Genomic DNA, 20,090 nt, shown 5'->3' with positions numbered 1-20,090 from the left:
CGACTATCAGAGCCATAGGCGTGGATTTTTTTAAGATTATTTTCCATGGACTATCAGAGCCATAGGCGTGGATTTTTTAAACATTATTTTCCATGGACTATCAGAGCCATAGGCGTGGATTTTTTAAACATTATTTTCCATGGACTATCAGAGCCATAGGCGTGGATTTTTTAAACATTATTTTCCATGGACTATCAGAGCCATAGGCGTGGATTTTTTAAACATTATTTTCCATGGACTATCAGAGCCATAGGCGTGGATTTTTTTTAACATTATTTTCCATGGACTATCAAAGTCATAGGCGTGGATTTTTTAAACATTATTTTCCATGGACTATCAAAGCCATAGGCGTGGATTTTTTAAACATTATTTTCCATGGACTATCAAAGCCATAGGCGTGGATTTTTTAAACATTATTTTCCATGGACTATCAAAGCCATAGGCGTGGATTTTTTAAACATTATTTTCCATGGACTATCAAAGCCATAGGCGTGGATTTTTTAAACATTATTTTCCATGGACTATCAAAGCCATAGGCGTGGATTTTTTAAACATTATTTTCCATGGACTATCAAAGCCATAGGCGTGGATTTTTTAAACATTATTTTCCATGGACTATCAAAGCCATAGGCGTGGATTTTTTAAACATTATTTTCCATGGACTATCAAAGCCATAGGCGTGGATTTTTTAAACATTATTTTCCATGGACTATCAGAGCCATAGGCGTGGATTTTTTAAACATTATTTTCCATGGACTATCAGTGCCATAGGCGTGGATTTTTTAAACATTATTTTCCATGGACTATCAGTGCCATAGGCGTGGATTTTTTAAACATTATTTTCCATCGACTATCAGAGCCATAGGCGTGGATTTTTTAAACATTATTTTCCATCGACTATCTGAGCCATAGGCGTGGATTTTTTAAACATTATTTTCCATCGACTATCAGAGCCATAGGCGTGGATTTTTTAAACATTATTTTCCATCGACTATCAGAGCCATAGGCGTGGATTTTTTAAACATTATTTTCCATCGACTATCAGAGCCATAGGCGTGGATTTTTTAAACATTATTTTCCATCGACTATCAGAGCCATGTTCCACAAAAATAATAATTGACGATTTCATCTACCCAACTCTGTCCATTTGAGCGGAAACCTTATTGAATACTTCATTTGTTTTATTAATCAGCTTAAATGACTGCTAATAGACTTATATACCTACATATATTTCACTAAATCTCCCACAACTTTCTCCGAATCACTATCAACACGTCAACACACACAATTTACAATCTCCAAATGGATTTGAAAATCAAATACCTTTCTGCTCTACATTTCAAATGTTTTTAATCTGAGCAAAGAGACAGCCTCACCTTTCATCTGTTTCCAAACAAATTGCCTTTGAGTTTTGATGTCTTCGGGATTACAGACCTTCTTATTTTGAAATTTCAAAACCAGTTTTATCTTTTTTTTAAATTCTGATAGAATATCAAAAGCTAATGCATTGGAATATTTTTTTGTTGGGCTAATCGTTTTCAGAATAAATAAATATTTAAAAAGTAAACTGAATTGGTTTATCATTTGCCGCTGTGTGGTGATTTCTTTTTCTCTTTTTTTCGGCCGACCTTGAGCGTGTGTGTGAGTGTGTAACGTGCAAATCAATCTAATCTGAATAGGTTTTCTAATTAAAAATTCGGGAGCATTTTGAAATAAATTTAAAGGCGTCATTGTACCTTGTAGATCATAGACAGTGTATATTTAGAATCGGCATATCTGCAGTATTCAGTAGCTTTGTGGAATTGGAATCTCCTCTTTTCAAATTCTTATCACTTGGCTTGCAGGTCATTTTGGTTTGGTTACTGAAACCCCACATTATAGTTTTAAAGTTCAAATGCGTTTCTAGAACTATGTCAGCTGGGAAATTTATGACCCGAAATGATCAAATTGAAAGTCATAATTTTTGATTTTCAAGTCATTGAGATAAGAATTCGTTTAAAGCAAAATGAGCGAATTGCGATAAACTTAAGGGAAACATGTGGTTTTGGCTAGTATTTGAAATATTTATAATGCACTTTAAGAGAAATACTTTCAGATTTTTATTGTTTTTATTTTTTTTTTTTTTTTTGAAGGACTATTAGAGCTATATTCTTGAAAAAATATTTTTTGGCGGACCGTAATGTTGGATTTTTAAGGAAATTATCTTCTTGGTCAACGGATCGAAAATAGTGGATATTTTTATTATACTCTACACCATAGTAAGGGTATAATATTGTTGTGCATTTGTTTGTAACATGGAGAAGGAAGCGAGCTAGTCCCATAGTTACTTCTGGGGAACTTCAGAGAATCACTTTCTGAGTCGATTTATGCATGTCAATATGTCCCTCCGTCCATGTATTCTTGTGAACAAAATGCAGGTCGCATTTATTATCCGATTGAGCTACAGGCCCAAGGACGAACCCTATTGAAATTGGTGATGATCGGATCAGATTTAGACATAGCTCCCATGTATATCTTCAACCGATTTCGTGTTAATTGTGCACCAAATGGTCAATATAAGTGCAAATGACCTGAATTTTGGTACATCCCACCGAATTCTGTCTAGAAGCAAGTAAATCAAATTTGGAGAAAATCGGTTTCGATATAGCTATAGCTCCCATATATATGCTTCATCCGATTTGGGGTTGAAAGTCCCTCACATGCGTAATATGTACTCCACAACAATGATATTTGAAACTGGATATCAGATACAGCTCGGAAATACCTCCTTAATCCGATTCAAGGTTTATTGGCTAAAATCAGCCCAAATATATTGAATTTTGGCACATTTGTCCGAATTCAGTCTAGAAGCAAGTACATCAAATTTTGGTGAAAATCGGTTCAGATATAGCTATAGCTCCCACATATATGTTTCATCCGATTTAGTGTTTAAGTCCCTCACATTCGTAATATGCATTCGACAACAATGAAATTTGGTATCAGATATCTTATAAAGCTCGGAAAATACATATTCAAAACTTTATCGGCATCGGCTAAGACTTGGATATAGCTACCATATATATATATATATCCTCAATCCGATCTCAGGTTTATTGTGCAAATAATGAGTGAATTTCGGGACATACGTTTTCATTTGGTAGCCAAAGGGCTAGAAAGAGTATAAATCATTGTCTGTCCGTCTGTCTGTCTGGCTGGTGCGCACGATAACTTTCGATGGGATTATCCGATTTGTTCCAAACTTGGTACATCGTAATATTTTTGTCAAACTTAAAACGAGTTCAGAGATGGGCAATGTCGGTCCACTCCTTCTGCTACCTCCACCACAAAAGGTCAAGATTTTCCAACGAAATACTTCTCTGCACAGAAAGAGAAAGGATATTCCGATTTTGCCCCAACTTTGCAAATCCTAATATTTGCATCAATGCTAGATCAGGTGCGAAAAAGAACAATATCGGTCCACACCATCAAGTAACTCCCCCACAAAGGGTCAAAATTTTGAGTATTCATGAAGCTCACAAAACGCGAAATTAAAATTCGATCCCATTCAACATCAGCACAAGCTCTGTTATAAAAATGGTAGAGATAGGGCCATTCCTCCTGGTACCTTCCCCAAAACGGTGTAAAATTTTGAATAACCAAATTGATTATAAAATTCGGAAATAAGCATCCGTTTCTCTTCATATTTCGCACATCTCATTATTTCTACTAACTACTAAGATGGGCTGTATCGGTGTAATTCTTCTGGTACCTCCTCCACAAAGGTTCAAAATTTGGAGCTCATAAAACACGAAATTGACATCCGATTCCATTCAGTCCTGACAAATATCAATATTTCTATCAACACAAGATCTGTTATAAAGAAGGTAGAGCTCGGACCATTCCTTCTGGTACCTCCCTCCACAAAGGATCAAAATTTGGAATATCCATGAAGATCAAAAAACACGAAATTGACATTCGATTCCAATATCTATCAACAAGAGATCTGTTACAAAAATGGTAGAGATGGCACCATTTCTTCTGGTGCCTTCCCCTCAAAGTGTCAATGTTTTGAATAACTAAAACGATTAAAAATCCGAAATAAGCATCCGCTTTTCTTTATATTTCACAGATGTCATTATTTTTATTAACACAGGATCTGCTGTGAAGATGGCAAATATCAGTTGAGCCCTTCTGGTACCTCCCCCACAACGGGTCAAAATTTTAAATAATTATATCTCTCTTAAAATGTGAAAAAGCATTCGACTCTCTTAAATTTTCACACATCCCAATATTTATATCAACACAAGATCTGGTGTGAAGATGAGATATATCCATCTACTTCTTCTTGTACCTCTCCCTGTACAGAGGGATCAAATTTTTAATAACAAAACGCCTAAAAATGCGATTTTTTTCAAGCTTCACACATCTCAATATTTCGACCGACATAAGATATGGTGCAAAGATGATAGATATCGGCTAACCCCTTGTAGTACCTCCCCCACAAACGATCACAATTTTAAATACATAAATCTCTCATAACTTGCGAAACAAGTCAGCGATGTGATATGAATGCATTTTTCTGCTAAGACCCCATGATACCTCCTCCCGCAAAAAAAATATTTACAATTATTCGCATAAAATTGAAAATAAATGTTCGATTTTCTTCATATTTTGCTGAGCCAATATTTTTATACCCTCCACCATAGTATGAAGGGTATATTAAGTTTGTCATTCCGTTTGCAACACCTCGAAATATACATTTTAGACCCCACAAAGTATATATATTCTTGATCAGCAGAAAATTTTATGTCGATTTAGCGATGTCCGTCCGTCTATCCGTCTGTCCTTCTGTGGAAATCACTCTAGATTCCGAACGAAATGAAGAATGGTGATAAAAATTTACTCAAATATGTATTATGTTTGCAGGACTTTTGGTATTGCAAATGGACCATGTAGGTCCACATCTTCGTATAGGCCCCATATAACGGTACCTCCTGATATTCGGTATTTTAATCATTTTAGCGACATTATTTACCGGAATTGTTTCAAATTTCGCATTTGAAGTAATGAATACTACAACCTATGACAGAAAATTGTCTGTGCAGGTCCACGTCTTCGTATAGCTCCCATATAAAGGTACCTCCCGATATTCGGTATTTTGATGATTTTAGCGACATTATTTACCGGAATTATTTCAAATTTTGTATTTGAAGTTTGTAATGAATACTACAGCCTATGCCAGAAAATTGTCTACGCAGGCTTATGACAAAAGTTGCGTATGCAGGTCCACGTCGTCGTATAGACTCTAATATACGGCTATATTCGGTATTTTTAAGATTTTAAAAGAATTTTTAATGGATTTTTATTTTTTTGAAAATTTCCAAATTTGTACCAATTGGTGGAGGGCCGAACTTACAGCTTTTTTACTTGTTATTAGTATTCAATGAAGTGGAATACTTCGTGCCACTATATCTGGCACCTCAGGAACATTTCAAAATTCTTTTAAAATTATCATATATCTCAAGTGATATAGTCCAAATATGGCACGTGGTAATATTTATATCAGAGAGGAGTTGTACAATATTGGCCAACTCCTTCGGAACCATATCTCAACATGATGAGTAATAAATACGTATGCCAAAATATGTTTAAATAAATGGACAATAGCTGAGGGTATACATCCGCGGACAAAAACCGACTGATCATTTTTAATATTTTTTTCGTAATTTTGGAGAAAATAATTATGTCGCACAGTGTAATTTTTTATATTATTAGGTTTAAATTCAATTAAGTTTTAAGAATAATTGTAATAGGTCAAGAAATTTTAATTTCACAGTGAAAGCTATAACTGTGGAATTTTGGAGTATAATTTTACTTTAGTGCATATCCGAGCTATTCTGGTGTTTTTGAAAGACTCTATAATCGTAGATTTTTAGGTTTTTTTCATAGAATTTGCGATATTTTGACCACTGTGATCATAAATTCATTATTATATTACCTGTAATAAATAATCTCCCGCCAGACATATCTTTGGCTTGGTTGGCTTGTGAACACAACCCAGAGAAGATAACTCTCTTTAAATTATGAGAGTTAACTCTCAAATAAGAAACGACAACAACAAAAAATAACAGTAGATGTTGTGCATTTTAATCTCAACGGTTTGTTATTGTTTTTTTTTTTTTGATCAAATGAGCATTGCGAGCGAGAGTCAAGTACTAATCTCCCAGCAACACTGGTGGGGATTTGGGGCCGGTTTGATATATAAAGCTGAGTTTTTCGATTAGAGATTCAGTTGCTGTGTGTCGCATTTGGTGGGCACACTTAGTTTTGTCGGTAGATTTGTTTGTTTGTCCCGTTGTGTGTGTCGGTCAAGCGTAAGTGTGATAATTGGCAAATAGAATTTTTTAATTAAGATAATTTATTTCGGATTTCTAAATCAGAAATCACAATTCAATTAAAGCGAAAAAAATAAATTTTCATAAACCTATTTCTTTCTGTGCCAAGTTTAAATAACAAAGTGGATAAACAAAATTGCATTGTCTTCTTGAGACCTTTTCTAAATATTTAAAGAATGAGTGATGTGTGTGTGTGTGTGTGTGTTTGTGTGTCGGTCTGTCTATCTGTGATCTTTGACATAATTACATCTTGACAATTGAGTTTTGTTGTCATTGCCGTTGATGACATTTGAAGCATTCCAAAACCTAAATAAACGAATGCATGCATGGTGTCAAGTACATTTTGTTTATATTTTTCAATTCGTCCATTTCGCCATGCGTGTGCGACACAGTGTACGATTTTGTATGGAAATCGATTTGAAAATAATTACAGATGGGAGGGGTGATTCCCAATAAAAGTCACAGCGTATAATTGGATCACAGTTCACGGATAATGACACATTACCAATTACATTTTGTTATTAAATTTGAAATTTTGTTAGAGGCTTTTGAAAAGTGGATAATTACCTCCATGAAAAGAAAATTTTTGGAAAATTTAAAATTAATTATTATTGAAAATGCTGCTGTGGATAATCAGTTGTATCAAAAAAATAAAACATGATACAATAAAACTGTCCATTTTATCCAACCCAAAATACATAGATAATATAAATACATCATCTTATCCAATGAATTCGGATAATAGGAGTACATTATTCACTTTAAGAAAAATTATTTGGATAACGTAAAAATTCCAAAATATCCAAAGGATTTCGGATAACGAGGATATTTTATCCAAAATTTTTAATTATCCATTTTATCCAAAAAGCCTAAATAAGATTTATTTGGATAACGTAAAAAATTCTAAATTATCCAAAATGTCTCGGATAACAAGGATATTTTATCCAAATATTTTTAATATCAATTTTACCCTGAAAATCTTGATAAGAGTTGTCAATTTTATCAAAAATCCATTATCCGTTTTATCCTAATTGCCTTGGATTATCCATTTAATACAAATTACTGCGAAAAACGTGTCCAAATGCCTCGGATAAAGTGTATACATCACACTTTTTATCCAAAATGCCTCGGATAAGGGATAAACATTATCCACTTTATCCCAACTGCCACGGATAACACATCTATATTGCCAAATTTATTCAGGATGCTTTGCATAACCCACCGGATAACATATATACTTTATCCATGTTATCCAAAGTGCCTCGGATAAAGTTTGTACATTATCCATATAATCCAAAATGTCCCGGATAACTTATAAACATTATCCACTTTATCCAAACTGCCTCGGATAGCATAAATACATTATCCACTTTATCCAAATTGCCTCGGATAGCATAAATACATTATCCATGTCATCTTAAGTGTCTCGGATAAAGTGTGTTCATTATTCATATGCCGCGGATAAATTATAACCATTATCCACTTTATCCAAACTGCCTTGGATAACATAAATACATTATCCATGTTATCCAAACTGCCTCGGATAACGTAAAAACATTATCCACTTTATCCAAACTGCTTCAGATAACGTATACACATTATTAACTTTATTCGGAATGCTCTGGATAACCTAGACGCGTTATTCGTTTTATCCAAAATGCCACGGATAAGGTGTATTCATTATCTTTTTCATTCAAACTGCCTCGGATAAAGTATATACTTTATCCATATCATTCAAAATACGTCGGATAACGTATACACATTATCCGTGTTATCCAATCGGCCTCGTATAACTTATACACATTTTTATATTTATTCTGACAGCTTTGGATAACTCAGATACATTATCCGTGTTATCCAAAATGCCACGGATAACCTAAAAACATTATCCATGTTATCCAAAGTGCCTCGGATAAAGTGCATAAATTATCCATATTATCCAAAATGAACTGGATAACTTATAAACATTATCCACGTTAATCCAACTGCTTCGGATAACGTATATATATATTATAAACTTTATTCAGAATAGCTTGGGTATCCCCGATACATTATCCGTTTTATCCAAAATGCCGCGGATAAACTATAATCATTATCCACTTTATCCAAACTGCCTTGGATAATATAAATACATTATCCATGTTACCCAAAGTGCCTCGGATAAGGTTTTTACATTGTCCATGTTATCCAAAGTGCCTTGAATAACTTATAAAAATTATCCACTTTATTCCAACTTCCTCTGATAACTTATATATAGCATTAACTTTATTCAGAATGCTCTGGATAATCTAGATACATTATCCAATTTATCCAAAATGTCTCGGATAACGAAAATACATTATCCATGTTATCCATCATCCCCGAATAACTTTAAACATTATCCACTTTATCCAAACAGCGTCGGAAAACATATATACATTATCCATGTTATCGAAAGTGCCTCGGATAACTTATAAACATTATCCACGTTATCCCATCGGCTTCGGATACCTTATATTATTAACTTTATTCAGAATGCGCTGGATAACTTAGATACATTATCCGTTTTATCCAAAATGCCTCGGATAACTTAAATACATTATCCCTGTTATCCAAAGTGCTTCGGATAAAAAGAGTCATTATCCAAAATGCGCCGGATAACTTATAAACATTATCCACTTTATCCAAAATTCCTCGGATAAGATATATACATTATCCATGTTATCCAAAGTGTTTTGAATAAAGAGTGTAAATTATCCATATCATCCAAATTAACTCGGATAACATATAACCATTATCCATATTATGCAAAAACAATATTCACATTACTGCCAAACTGCCTTGGATAATGTATATTCATTATACATATTATCCAAAATATCTCGGATAACGTATATACATTATCCATGTTATCCAAACTGCCTCGGATAACATATGTACCTTATCAATGTTATCCAAAGCACCTCGGATAAAGTATATACATTATCCATATCATCCAAAATATCTCGGATAACGTATACACATTATCCACTCTATCCATACTGCCACAATTCATCTTATCCGAAAATGCCTTGGATAACACAGATAGATTATCCGTTTTATCCAAAATGCCTCAGAAAACGTAGATAAGTTAACCATTTTATCCTAAATGGATTGGATAACGTGAATAGATTATCCATTATGCATTATCCGTGACCTCGGATAACGTAGATGCATTATCCAATTTATCCAAAATACTTTGGATAACGTATATTCATAATATTTTTTATTCAAAATGGCTCGGATAACGTAGATAAATAATCCGTTTGCATAACATAGATAAATTATCCATTTTATCCAAAACTACTTCAGAAAAGGTTGTTGCATTATTCTTTTTAACCAGAAAGATACATTATCCGTTTCCCTGAACTATCTCGGAGAACGTAGTTTTTTTCACTCATTTTATCCATTTATCATTAAATATTATCCTTAATAACTCAGATAACGTGTATAAATTATCCATTTTATCCAAAATGCCGCGGATAGCACGAATACCTTATCTATTTTTATACCCTCCACCATACATAGTATGGAGGGTATATTAAGTTCATTATTCCATTTGTAACTCATCGAAATATTAATTAGAGTCCTAACAAAGTATATATATTCTTGATTGGAATAATATTCTAAGACGATTTAGTCCTATCCGTCCTGTCCTTCTGTTGTAATCAAAGAGAGCCAAAACGAATTGAGATATGAAGTTAAAATTTTTCACAGATCAGTTTTTTGTGTGCATGCAGGACAAGTTCGAAGATGGGCTATATCTACTGCAGCCAGAAATTTGTTTATGCAGGTCCGCGTCTTCGTATAGCCCCCATATAAAGGTACCTCAAGATTTTCGGTATTTTAGTGATTTTGGCGACATCATTCATCCGAATTGTTTCAAATTTCGTATTCATAGTTCGTAACGGATAGTGCAGCCTATGCCAGAAAATTGTCTATGCAGGTCCAGATCTTCGTATAGCCCCCATATAAAGGTACCTCCCGAAATTAGGTATTTTGATGATATTAGCGACAATATTCACAGAAATTGTTTGAAATTTGGTATTTGAACTTCCTAATAGGTAATACAGTCTATGCCAAAAATTGTCTATGCAGGTCCAGGTCTTCGTATAGCCCAGATAAAACCGTACCTCCCGTTTTCGGTATTTTCGGTATTGATTTTAGCGACATTATTCACCAGAATTGTTTGAAATTTCGTATTTAGAGTTTGTAATGGGTACTACAACCTGTGACAGAAAATTGTCAATGCAGATCTAGGTCTTCGTATAGGCCTCATATAAAGGTATCTCGCGATACTCGGTATTTTGATTATTTTAGCTACAATATTCACCGGAATTGTTTTAAATTTCGTATTTGAAGTTCCTAATAGGTACTACAACCTGCGACAGAAAATTGTCTATGCAGGTCCACGTCTTCGTATAGCCCCCATATACCGTTACCTTCCTATATTCGGTATTTTGATGATATTAGCAACATTATTCGCCGAAATTGTTTCAAATTTAGTATTTGAAGTTCCTAATGGGTACTATAGCCCATGGCAAAAAATTGCGTATGCAGGTCCAGATCTTCGTATAGCCCCCATATAAAGGTACCTTCCGATATTTGGTATTCTGACGATTTTAGGTACAATATTCACAGAAATTGTTTGAAATTTGGTATTTGAAGTTCGAAATGGGAACTACAGCCTATGACAGAAAATTATCTGTGCAGGTCCAAAATTATCTGTGACGATTTTAGGTACAATATTCACAGAAATTGTTTGAAATTTGGTATTTGAAGTTCGAAATGGAAACTACAGCCTATGACAGAAAATTATCTGTGCAGGTCCAGGTCTTCGTATAGCCTCCATATAAAGGTACCTCTCGATTTTCGGTATTTTGGTGATTTAAGCGATATCATTTACCCGAATTGTTTCGAATTTCGTATTTGAAGATCCTAATAGGTACTACAGCCTGTGACAAAAAATTGCGTATGCAGATCAAGTTCTTCATATATCCCCGATATAACCGTACCTCCAGTTATTCGGTATTTTAATGATATTAACATATCTTTCACTCGAACTTGTTTCAAAGTTCGTATTTAAAATTTGTAATGCGTACTACAGCCTGTGACAAAAAAAATTGACTATGCAGGTCCAGGTCTTCGTATATCCCCCATATAGCGGTACCTTCCGATATTCGTTTTTTTTTGATGATTTTAGCGTCATTATTCACCCGATTTGTTTCGAATTTCGTATTTGAAATTTGTAATGGGTACTACAGCCTGTGACAGAAAATTGCGTATGCAGGTCCAGGTCTTCGTATAGCCTCCATATATCAGTACCTCTCTATGTTCGGTATTTTAATGATTTTAACAACATCATTCACTCGGAGTTGTTTAAAATTTCGTATTTAAAGTTCGTTATGGGAACTACAGTCTATGCCAGAAATTTTTTGGCGCGGGTCCAGGTCTTTTTTGACGGTTTTTTGATTTTAGGTGCAATATTCACCGTATAGGCTCCATATATCAGTAACTTCTTATATTCGATATTTTAATGATTTTAACGACAATATTCACCGGAAATGTTTCAAATTTCGTATTTGGGGTCACTAATGGGTACTACAGCCTGTGACAGGTCCAGGTCTTTGTATAGCACCTTTTCGGAATCTTTTGAAATTTTTCAAGTTTTTTCCAAATGGTAGAGGACCGTGCCGAACTTAAATGCTTTTTTAATTGTCGTTTTTATTTTCATCGACTATACCTAAAATGTTCTAAACCTCATTTTGTCTCCATTTAGAGTCTTGCCTTAATGGCCAATGACATTTTGAAAATGATCTTGAACTTTTCGTATAAACTTTAATTTTTTTTTTTGCCTCAATACGCATTCTACTTATTTTCATTAAAAATACCCGCCATAAGACGATTTGTTTGGATTGAGGGTATCATTAATTAATTATTGTAATCACGTTGCTGTGGTCGCATACGTGATTAAAATTTCTTCAATGTGGTGTCGGAAGAGTCGACGAAACGAAATAAAGCGTTTAGGAGGAAGTAAGTTTTAACAGTGTTTCGAAAATAAACCTCGAATTTAATGGCGAACTTTAAAAAAAAGCGAATTTTAAAAAATAATTAATTTAGAGGGCACGTTTCCCCAATTTGGAGGACTTATGAACCTAAGACCTTCGTAAATTTCTCCCATTACTTGCCAAATTTAATTCCCAGGAAATTTGTTATCAATTCTGCAAAGATTGCAATAAATTTTTGCAAAATAGATAAAAACCCACCGGCATTGATTTAAAATATTTATTATTGTTGTTGTGATTTTTCCAAAATGGTCATAAATCGACAGCATTATCCATGCAGTAGTTATTTGTTTATGGTAGGTAGCAAGTTTTCCCCACACTTCTAAGATAAGATTACTTAATTAAATGATCGCGATAAATGGGGCGTGGAAGCGTAATTTTGTCATAGATTACCAAGATTTATGGCATTCTGGAATTAACCAGAAATAATCAATTTCAGATCTAATCGAAAATTGAAAAAAAAAAAAGAAAATATTGACGGAACATTTTGGGTCTTGTAAATCAATAAAGATCACTTTTCCTTTTTTTTAGTAATCAAAGGGGGAAGGGAGAAAGTTTGGCACGCTTGTTGCGATTAAGAAATTTCAAAGTTCAGGTTGTAAATTTTCAACCACTTTTGCTCAGTTCCAGAACCGGTAAGAATCTACCAGTTTTGAAATGTTTATACCCTACACCACATGGTGGTAAGGGTATTATGTCTTTGTGTATGAGCATGTTTGTAACATGGAGTAGGAAGCGAGACAGCCCATAGTTACTTTTGAGGATCTTCAGAGAATCACTTTCTGAGGCGATTCATGCATGTCAGTAAACAAAATGCAGGTTGCATTTATTATCCGATTGAGATGAAATTTTCCAAAAAATATTTGTTTGGCCTAAGGATGAACCCTTTTGAAATTGGTGAGAATCGGTTGAAATTTGGATATAGCTCCCACATATATCATCGACCGATTTCGTGTTATTTGTGCACCAAATGCCCAATATCAGTTCAAATGGCCTGAATTTTGACACATCCAACCGAATTCGGTCTGGAAGCAAGTACATCAAATTTGGTGAAAATCGGTTCAGATATAGCTATAGCTCCCATATATAAGTTTCATCCGATTTGGGGTTTTTAGTCCTTCACATAAGTAATATGCACCCCACAAGAATGATATTTGGTACCAGATAACTCATGGACCTCAAAAATACCTCTGCCAAATTTTGTCAAGATCGGTTCAGATTTGGATATAGCTCCCACACATATCTTCGTCAGATTTCGGGTTAATTGTGCACCAAATGGCCAATATCCGTTCAAATGGCCTGAATTTTGGCACACCCAACTGAATTCGGTCTAGAAGCAAGTACATCAAATTTGGTAAAAATCGGGTCAGATATAGCTCAGGCTCCCTTATATAAGTTTCATCCGATTTGGGGTCTGTAAGTCCCTCAAAGGCGTAATATGCATTCGACAACAATGATATTTGGTACCAAACATCAGATACTGCTCGAAAATACCTCTGCCAAATTTTATCAAGATCGGTTAAAATTTAGATATAGCTCCCATATATATCTTTGTCCGATTTCGGGTTAATTGTACACCAAATGGCCAATATAAGTCGAAATGACCTGAATTTTGGCACATCCGACCGAATTCAGTCTAGAAGCAAGTACATCAAATTTGGTGAAAATCGGGCCAGATATAGCTTAGGCTCCCTTATATAAGTTTCATCCGATTTGGTCTGTAAGTTCCTCATTTACGTAATATGCATTCGACAACAATGATATTTGGTACCAGACATCAGATACTGCTCGAAAATGCGTCTGCCACATTTTATCAAGATCGGTTCAGATTTGGATATAGCTCCCACATATATCTCCAACCGATTTTGGGTATATTTTGCACCAAATGGCCAATATCAGTCCGAATGGCCTGAATTTTGGCACATCCGACCGAATTCGGTCTAGAAACAAGTACATCAAATTTGGTGAAAATCGGTTCAGATTTAGCTATAGCTCCTATATATATGTTTCATCCGATTTGGGGTTTAGGTTCCTCACAGGCGTAATATACATTCGACAATAATGATATTTGGTGCCAGATAACTCATGGACCTCAAAAATACCTCTACCAAATTTTATCAAGATCGGTTAAAAATTAGATATAGCTCCCATATATATCTTCGTCCGATTTCGGGTTAATTGTGCACCAAATGGCCAATATCAGTCCAAATGACCTGAATTTTGGTACATCCTACCGAATTCAGTCTAAAATCAAGTACATCAAATTTGGTGAAAATCGGTTCAGATATAGCTATAGCTCCCATTTATAAGTTTCATCCGATTTGAGGTTTTAGGTTCCTCACATGCGTAATACACATTCGACAGCAATGATATTTGGCACCAGATATCAGATAGAGGCCAATAATACCTCTGCAAAATTATTAAAATCGGTTAAAATTTAGATGCAGCTCCCATATATATCTTCGTCCGATTTTGAGTTAAATGTGCACCAAATGGCCAATATCAGTCCGAATGACCTAAATTTTGGTACATCCAACCGAATTCTGTCTAGAAGCAAGTACATAAAATTTGGTGAAAATCGGTTAAGATATAGCTATAGCTCCCATATATAAGTTTCATCCGATTTGGGAAATTTTATCAAGTTCGGTTAAAATTTGGATATACCTCCCATATATATCTTCGTCCGATTTCGGGTTAATTATGCACCAAATGGCCAATATCAGTCTAAATGACCTGAATTTTGGTACATCCCACCGAATTTAGTCTAGAAGCAAGTACATCAAATTTGGAGAGAATCGGTTCAGATATAGCTATAGCTCCCATATATAAGTTTCATCCGATTTGGGGTTTTCAGTCCCTCACTTGCGTAATATGCATACGGCAACAACTATGATATTTGGTACCAGGCATCAAATACTGCTCGAAAATACCTCTGCCAAATTTTATCAAGATGGGTTCAGTTTTGAATATAGCTCTCATATATATCTTCGTCCGATTTCGGGTTAATTGTACACCAAATGGCCAATATAAGTCGAAATGACCTGAATTTTGCTAAATTCAACCGAATCCAGTCTAGAAGGAAGTACATCGAATTTGCGGAAAATCGGTTCAGATATAGCTTAAGCTCCCATATATAAGTTTCATCCGATTCGGTGTTTTAAGTCCCTCACATGCGTAATATGCATTCGACAACTATGATATTTGGTACCAGATAACTCATGGACTTCAAAAGTACCTCTACCAAATTTTATCAAGATTGGTTCAGATTTAGATATAGCTCCCACATATACACTGGTGGCCAAAACTAAAGCAACTTAAATCGCAAAGACAATAAATGTCCTGTAACTTTTACAAAAATAAACAAATCGTAATTATTTTTCCAGTTTTAAATGAGGGGTTTAATTCTCTTTCAATAAACTAAAAATAAAAATACAAAAATAAGTTTGAACGAAAAATAATATGTGGAAAACTAAAATGACCCAATTTTTGCTTGGTCAAAACTAAAGCAACTTTTGATTTTTTATTTTAAAATAATTAAATTTTGGCTAGTAGTCGATAGCATAACCAGTATTTTTGATAGCAGCTGCACACCTACGAGGCATTGAATCTATAACACGCTCAATTTGATCCTTGGGTGTGCTTTCCCAGGCACCCCGAGTTCTTTAGAAAATGTTGTGCTTATTTATTTCCGAATCTCTCTTGATCTTCCTATCTACGATACTCCAAAGGCTTTCTAAGGAGTTTAGGTCAGGTGATTGTGCCGGTCATAACAAAACATGAATTTTTGACTCCCGCAACCAATATTTGACAAGTTTTGATACAAGTTTGGGATCATTGTCATGCTGAAACACACAAATCAGCCCAATATTTTACTCAGCGTAAGGGAACAACGTGATGTCCAACACATCTTTGTAAACAAACGGATCCACAACTTCCTTTATTTTATGGATAGACCCAAGTCCATAGAAAGAAAAATAGCGCCACGCCATTTTTGACCCTCCCCCATGCTTCACTGTACCTTTGCAACACTGCGGCTTGAGTCCTTCATTTTTTGGTCTTCTCACCGTAAAATTTTTCACGTCTGAGCCTTTAATATTAAACGTAGACTCATCCCAGAAATAATGTTTTTTCCATTGAGCTTGATTCCACTTAATATTATCGTTTCCGAAAGCCTTTTTGATTTTTTCAGATATAAATGGTTTTTTGATGTCTTACGGGCACGCAGACCAGCTGCCACTACTCGTCTACGCACTGATCTCGAGCTTATATCCAATGATTGCTCTCTCACCAATCCTGTTGAACTCTTAAATAGTTGTTTTTTATTTCTCTCACAATTTGTGGATCAGTATGGGCTGAAGTTCTTCACGGCCTTCATCCGTTATGGACTGTTACTACTGATCCAGTTTCAAAAAACCGACTTAGTGCACAGACATAATTATGAAATCACATAAATATTTATGAAATATTTCTCGGAAATCATTTTCTGTGATATGTTGTTTTGATAATCACTGATAATTTGCTGTTTTATTCAGGTACAGTATTTGTTTCTAGCCATTTTTAAATTTTTTTTTGGCAGTACTTGAAAAACGAAAAGAAAAACATATACTGTTGTAAAAAACTTCTCAAAAAGGATTTATGACAAGCGAAATTGTCGAAGGAAGCAAAAAGCGATAAATATCACAGTAAAAACCACTGAAATTGCAGCGGTTATATGAATGTACAACAGAGTTGCTTTTGTTTTGTCCAAGCCAAAATCGGGTTAATTGACTTTACCAAACATAATTTTTTATATAAAAATGAATTTTGGTTTTATGTTTTAGGTTTTTAAAAAGTGAATAAAGTACCTAATTTAAAACAAGAAAAACTTTCTCATTTTCTTAATTTTTGAAAAAGTTACAGGGCATTCATTCTCCTTGTAATTTCAGTTGCTTTAGTTTTGGCCACCAGTGTATCTTCAACCGATTTCAAGTTATTTGTGCACCAAATGACCAATATCTGTCAAAAAGTCCTGAATTTTGTTACATCCGAAATCCAAAAAATTCAAATATTTATTTTTTTTTCATTTCCTTTCAGATCCCCTTGTTTAAAAATGAAATTGCTCTTAGTCACCCTTGTGGCCGGTTTGGCGGTAAGTTTTGAATTTTCTCCTCTATTGTCCAAAAAATAATCTGACATTTTTTTTCCTGTTTTCAGATTTGCCACGCTGCCGTTAAGGAGGAAATTATTGCCACCGAATATTTGGCGAATATCAACAAAGAATTGGCCAAGCACACCAATGTCGAAACGGAAGCCTCGTGGGCCTATGCCTCCAACATCACGGATGAGAATGAACGCAAACGTAATGAGATTTCCGCCGAGAATGCCAAATTCATGAAAGAAGTTGCCAAGGATATTCAGAAATTCAACTGGCGTACCTATGGTTCGGCCGATGTTAGACGTCAATTCAAAATCTTGTCTAAGACTGGTTACTCTGCCCTGCCCGAAGAAGATTATGCCGAACTTTTGGATGTTCTCTCGTCGATGGAATCGAATTTTGCCAAGGTCCGTGTTTGCGACTACAAGAATGGTGAGAAATGCGACTTGTCTTTGGATCCCGAGGTAGAGGAAATCATTACCAAGAGCCGTGATCCTGAGGAGTTGAAACATTATTGGGTTCAGTTCTATGATAAGGCTGGCACCCCCACCCGCAAATCGTTTGAGAGATATATTGAATTGAACACCAAATCGGCTAAATTGAATAGTGAGTATGGGATAGGATTTTTGAAATTTCTCTCTTTTCATTATTTCTCTCTCTCTCTTAGATTTCACTGATGGTGCCGAAGTGTGGTTGGATGAATACGAGGATGACACCTTCGAACAACAATTGGAAGCCATTTTCGAGGACATCAAACCCCTGTATGAACAAATCCATGGTTATGTGCGCCATCGTTTGAATCAATTCTATGGCGATGAGGTTGTCTCCAAAACCGGTCCCCTGCCCATGCATTTGTTGGGTAACATGTGGGCCCAACAATGGTCCAGCATTGCCGATATTGTTTCGCCCTTCCCCAACAAGCCATTGGTAGATGTTAGCGATGAAATGGTTGCCCAGGGTTATACCCCCCTGAAAATGTTCGAAATGGGTGATGGTTTCTTCCAGTCCATGGGTTTGAAGAAGTTGCCACAGTAAGTTGTCAAGAGAAGGAATTTCGGATTCGGAATTTATCCTTTTTTTTTTAATTTTTTTCAGAGATTTCTGGGACAAGAGTATTTTGGAGAAGCCCAGCGATGGCCGTGATTTGGTGTGCCATGCCTCTGCCTGGGATTTCTATTTGGTCGATGATGTACGCATCAAGCAGTGCACCCGTGTCACCCAGGATCAATTCTTTACCGTCCACCATGAATTGGGTCACATCCAATATTTCCTGCAATACCAACACCAGCCATTTGTCTATCGTACCGGTGCCAATCCTGGTTTCCATGAAGCTGTCGGTGATGTGCTCTCCTTGTCCGTCTCCACACCCAAGCATTTGGAACGTGTTGGTCTCTTGAAGAACTATGTCAGTGATGAGGAGGCTCGCATCAATCAATTGTTCTTGACTGTAAGTGGGGGCAACTGGAAACAATTTTGGAATAGATAATAATCGTTCCTCCCTTTAGGCTTTGGACAAAATCGTCTTCCTGCCCTTCGCCTTCACCATGGACAAATACCGTTGGGCCTTGTTCCGTGGCCAGGTTGAAAAATCCGACTGGAACTGTGCCTTCTGGAAGTTGCGTGAAGAATACTCGGGTATTGAACCACCAGTAGTTCGTACCGAACACGATTTCGATGCCCCCGCCAAATACCATGTCTCTGCCGATGTTGAATATTTGAGATATTTGGTTTCGTTCATCATTCAATTCCAATTCTACAAGTCCGCCTGTATTACAGCTGGTGAATATGTGCCCGGCAATCCCGCCTATCCTTTGGACAACTGTGACATCTATGGCAGCAAGGAAGCTGGCAAACTTTTCGAGTAGGTTTTCCTCCAGGATTTTCTTTAAATGAAAACCTATTCTAAACCCATACTTTTCGTTTATAGGAACATGTTGTCCCTGGGTGCCTCCAAACCCTGGCCCGATGCATTGGAAGCCTTCAACGGTGAACGCACCATGACCGGCAAGGCCATTGCCGAATATTTCGAACCATTGCGCGTCTGGTTGGAAGCTGAGAACCTTAAGAATAATGTACCAATTGGCTGGACTAAATCGGACAGTAAGTCGCCCAGCTCTAATTTGAGTTTAAGTTTGGGAATTACTAATCGCTATTTCTTTTTCTCTTTTTGTTTTTCAGAATGCGTTTCAGCATAAGTCCAGGCACTTAATTTCCGTTCCTTAAGTTTTATATTCAAATCCCCAATTTTGATTAATTTTATTTGAAAAAAAAAAAAAACAGTATTAAAATAAAAATTTTATTTTAAAAAAATAAAATGGATTTTTAATTAAGAGGAAAAGGGATATGGAGAACCTATGAGGATTTTTATGAAAATATGTTTTTCATCGACCAATAATTCTGGATTTTTATACCCTCCACTATACATAGTATGGAGAGTATATCAAGTTCGTTATTCCATTTGTAACTCATTGAAATAATAATTTTAGACATTTATTAAAA

The 20,090-nt window shown here is 35.4% G+C and overlaps 1 protein-coding gene across 1 annotated transcript; it reads left to right on the top strand.

The window, feature by feature from the left end:
* The first annotated feature begins 6,238 nt into the window (after positions 1-6,238).
* Positions 6,239-19,839, top strand: LOC101891754 (angiotensin-converting enzyme). Its single transcript, XM_005183159.3, has 8 exons — positions 6,239-6,353; positions 17,531-17,585; positions 17,651-18,197; positions 18,259-18,622; positions 18,687-19,038; positions 19,097-19,452; positions 19,519-19,691; positions 19,770-19,839. Exons 2-8 carry the CDS (start codon positions 17,547-17,549, stop codon positions 19,784-19,786), a joined length of 1,848 nt encoding a protein of 615 aa, XP_005183216.1. The 5' UTR covers positions 6,239-6,353; positions 17,531-17,546; the 3' UTR covers positions 19,787-19,839.
* The last annotated feature ends 251 nt before the right edge of the window (positions 19,840-20,090 follow it).

This window comes from Musca domestica, unplaced genomic scaffold, assembly GCF_030504385.1.
Source record: "Musca domestica strain aabys unplaced genomic scaffold, Musca_domestica.polishedcontigs.V.1.1 62, whole genome shotgun sequence".
In the NCBI taxonomy this organism is placed as follows: Eukaryota; Metazoa; Arthropoda; class Insecta; order Diptera; family Muscidae; genus Musca; species Musca domestica.
This window is presented reverse-complemented; position numbering and strand designations above follow the sequence as displayed.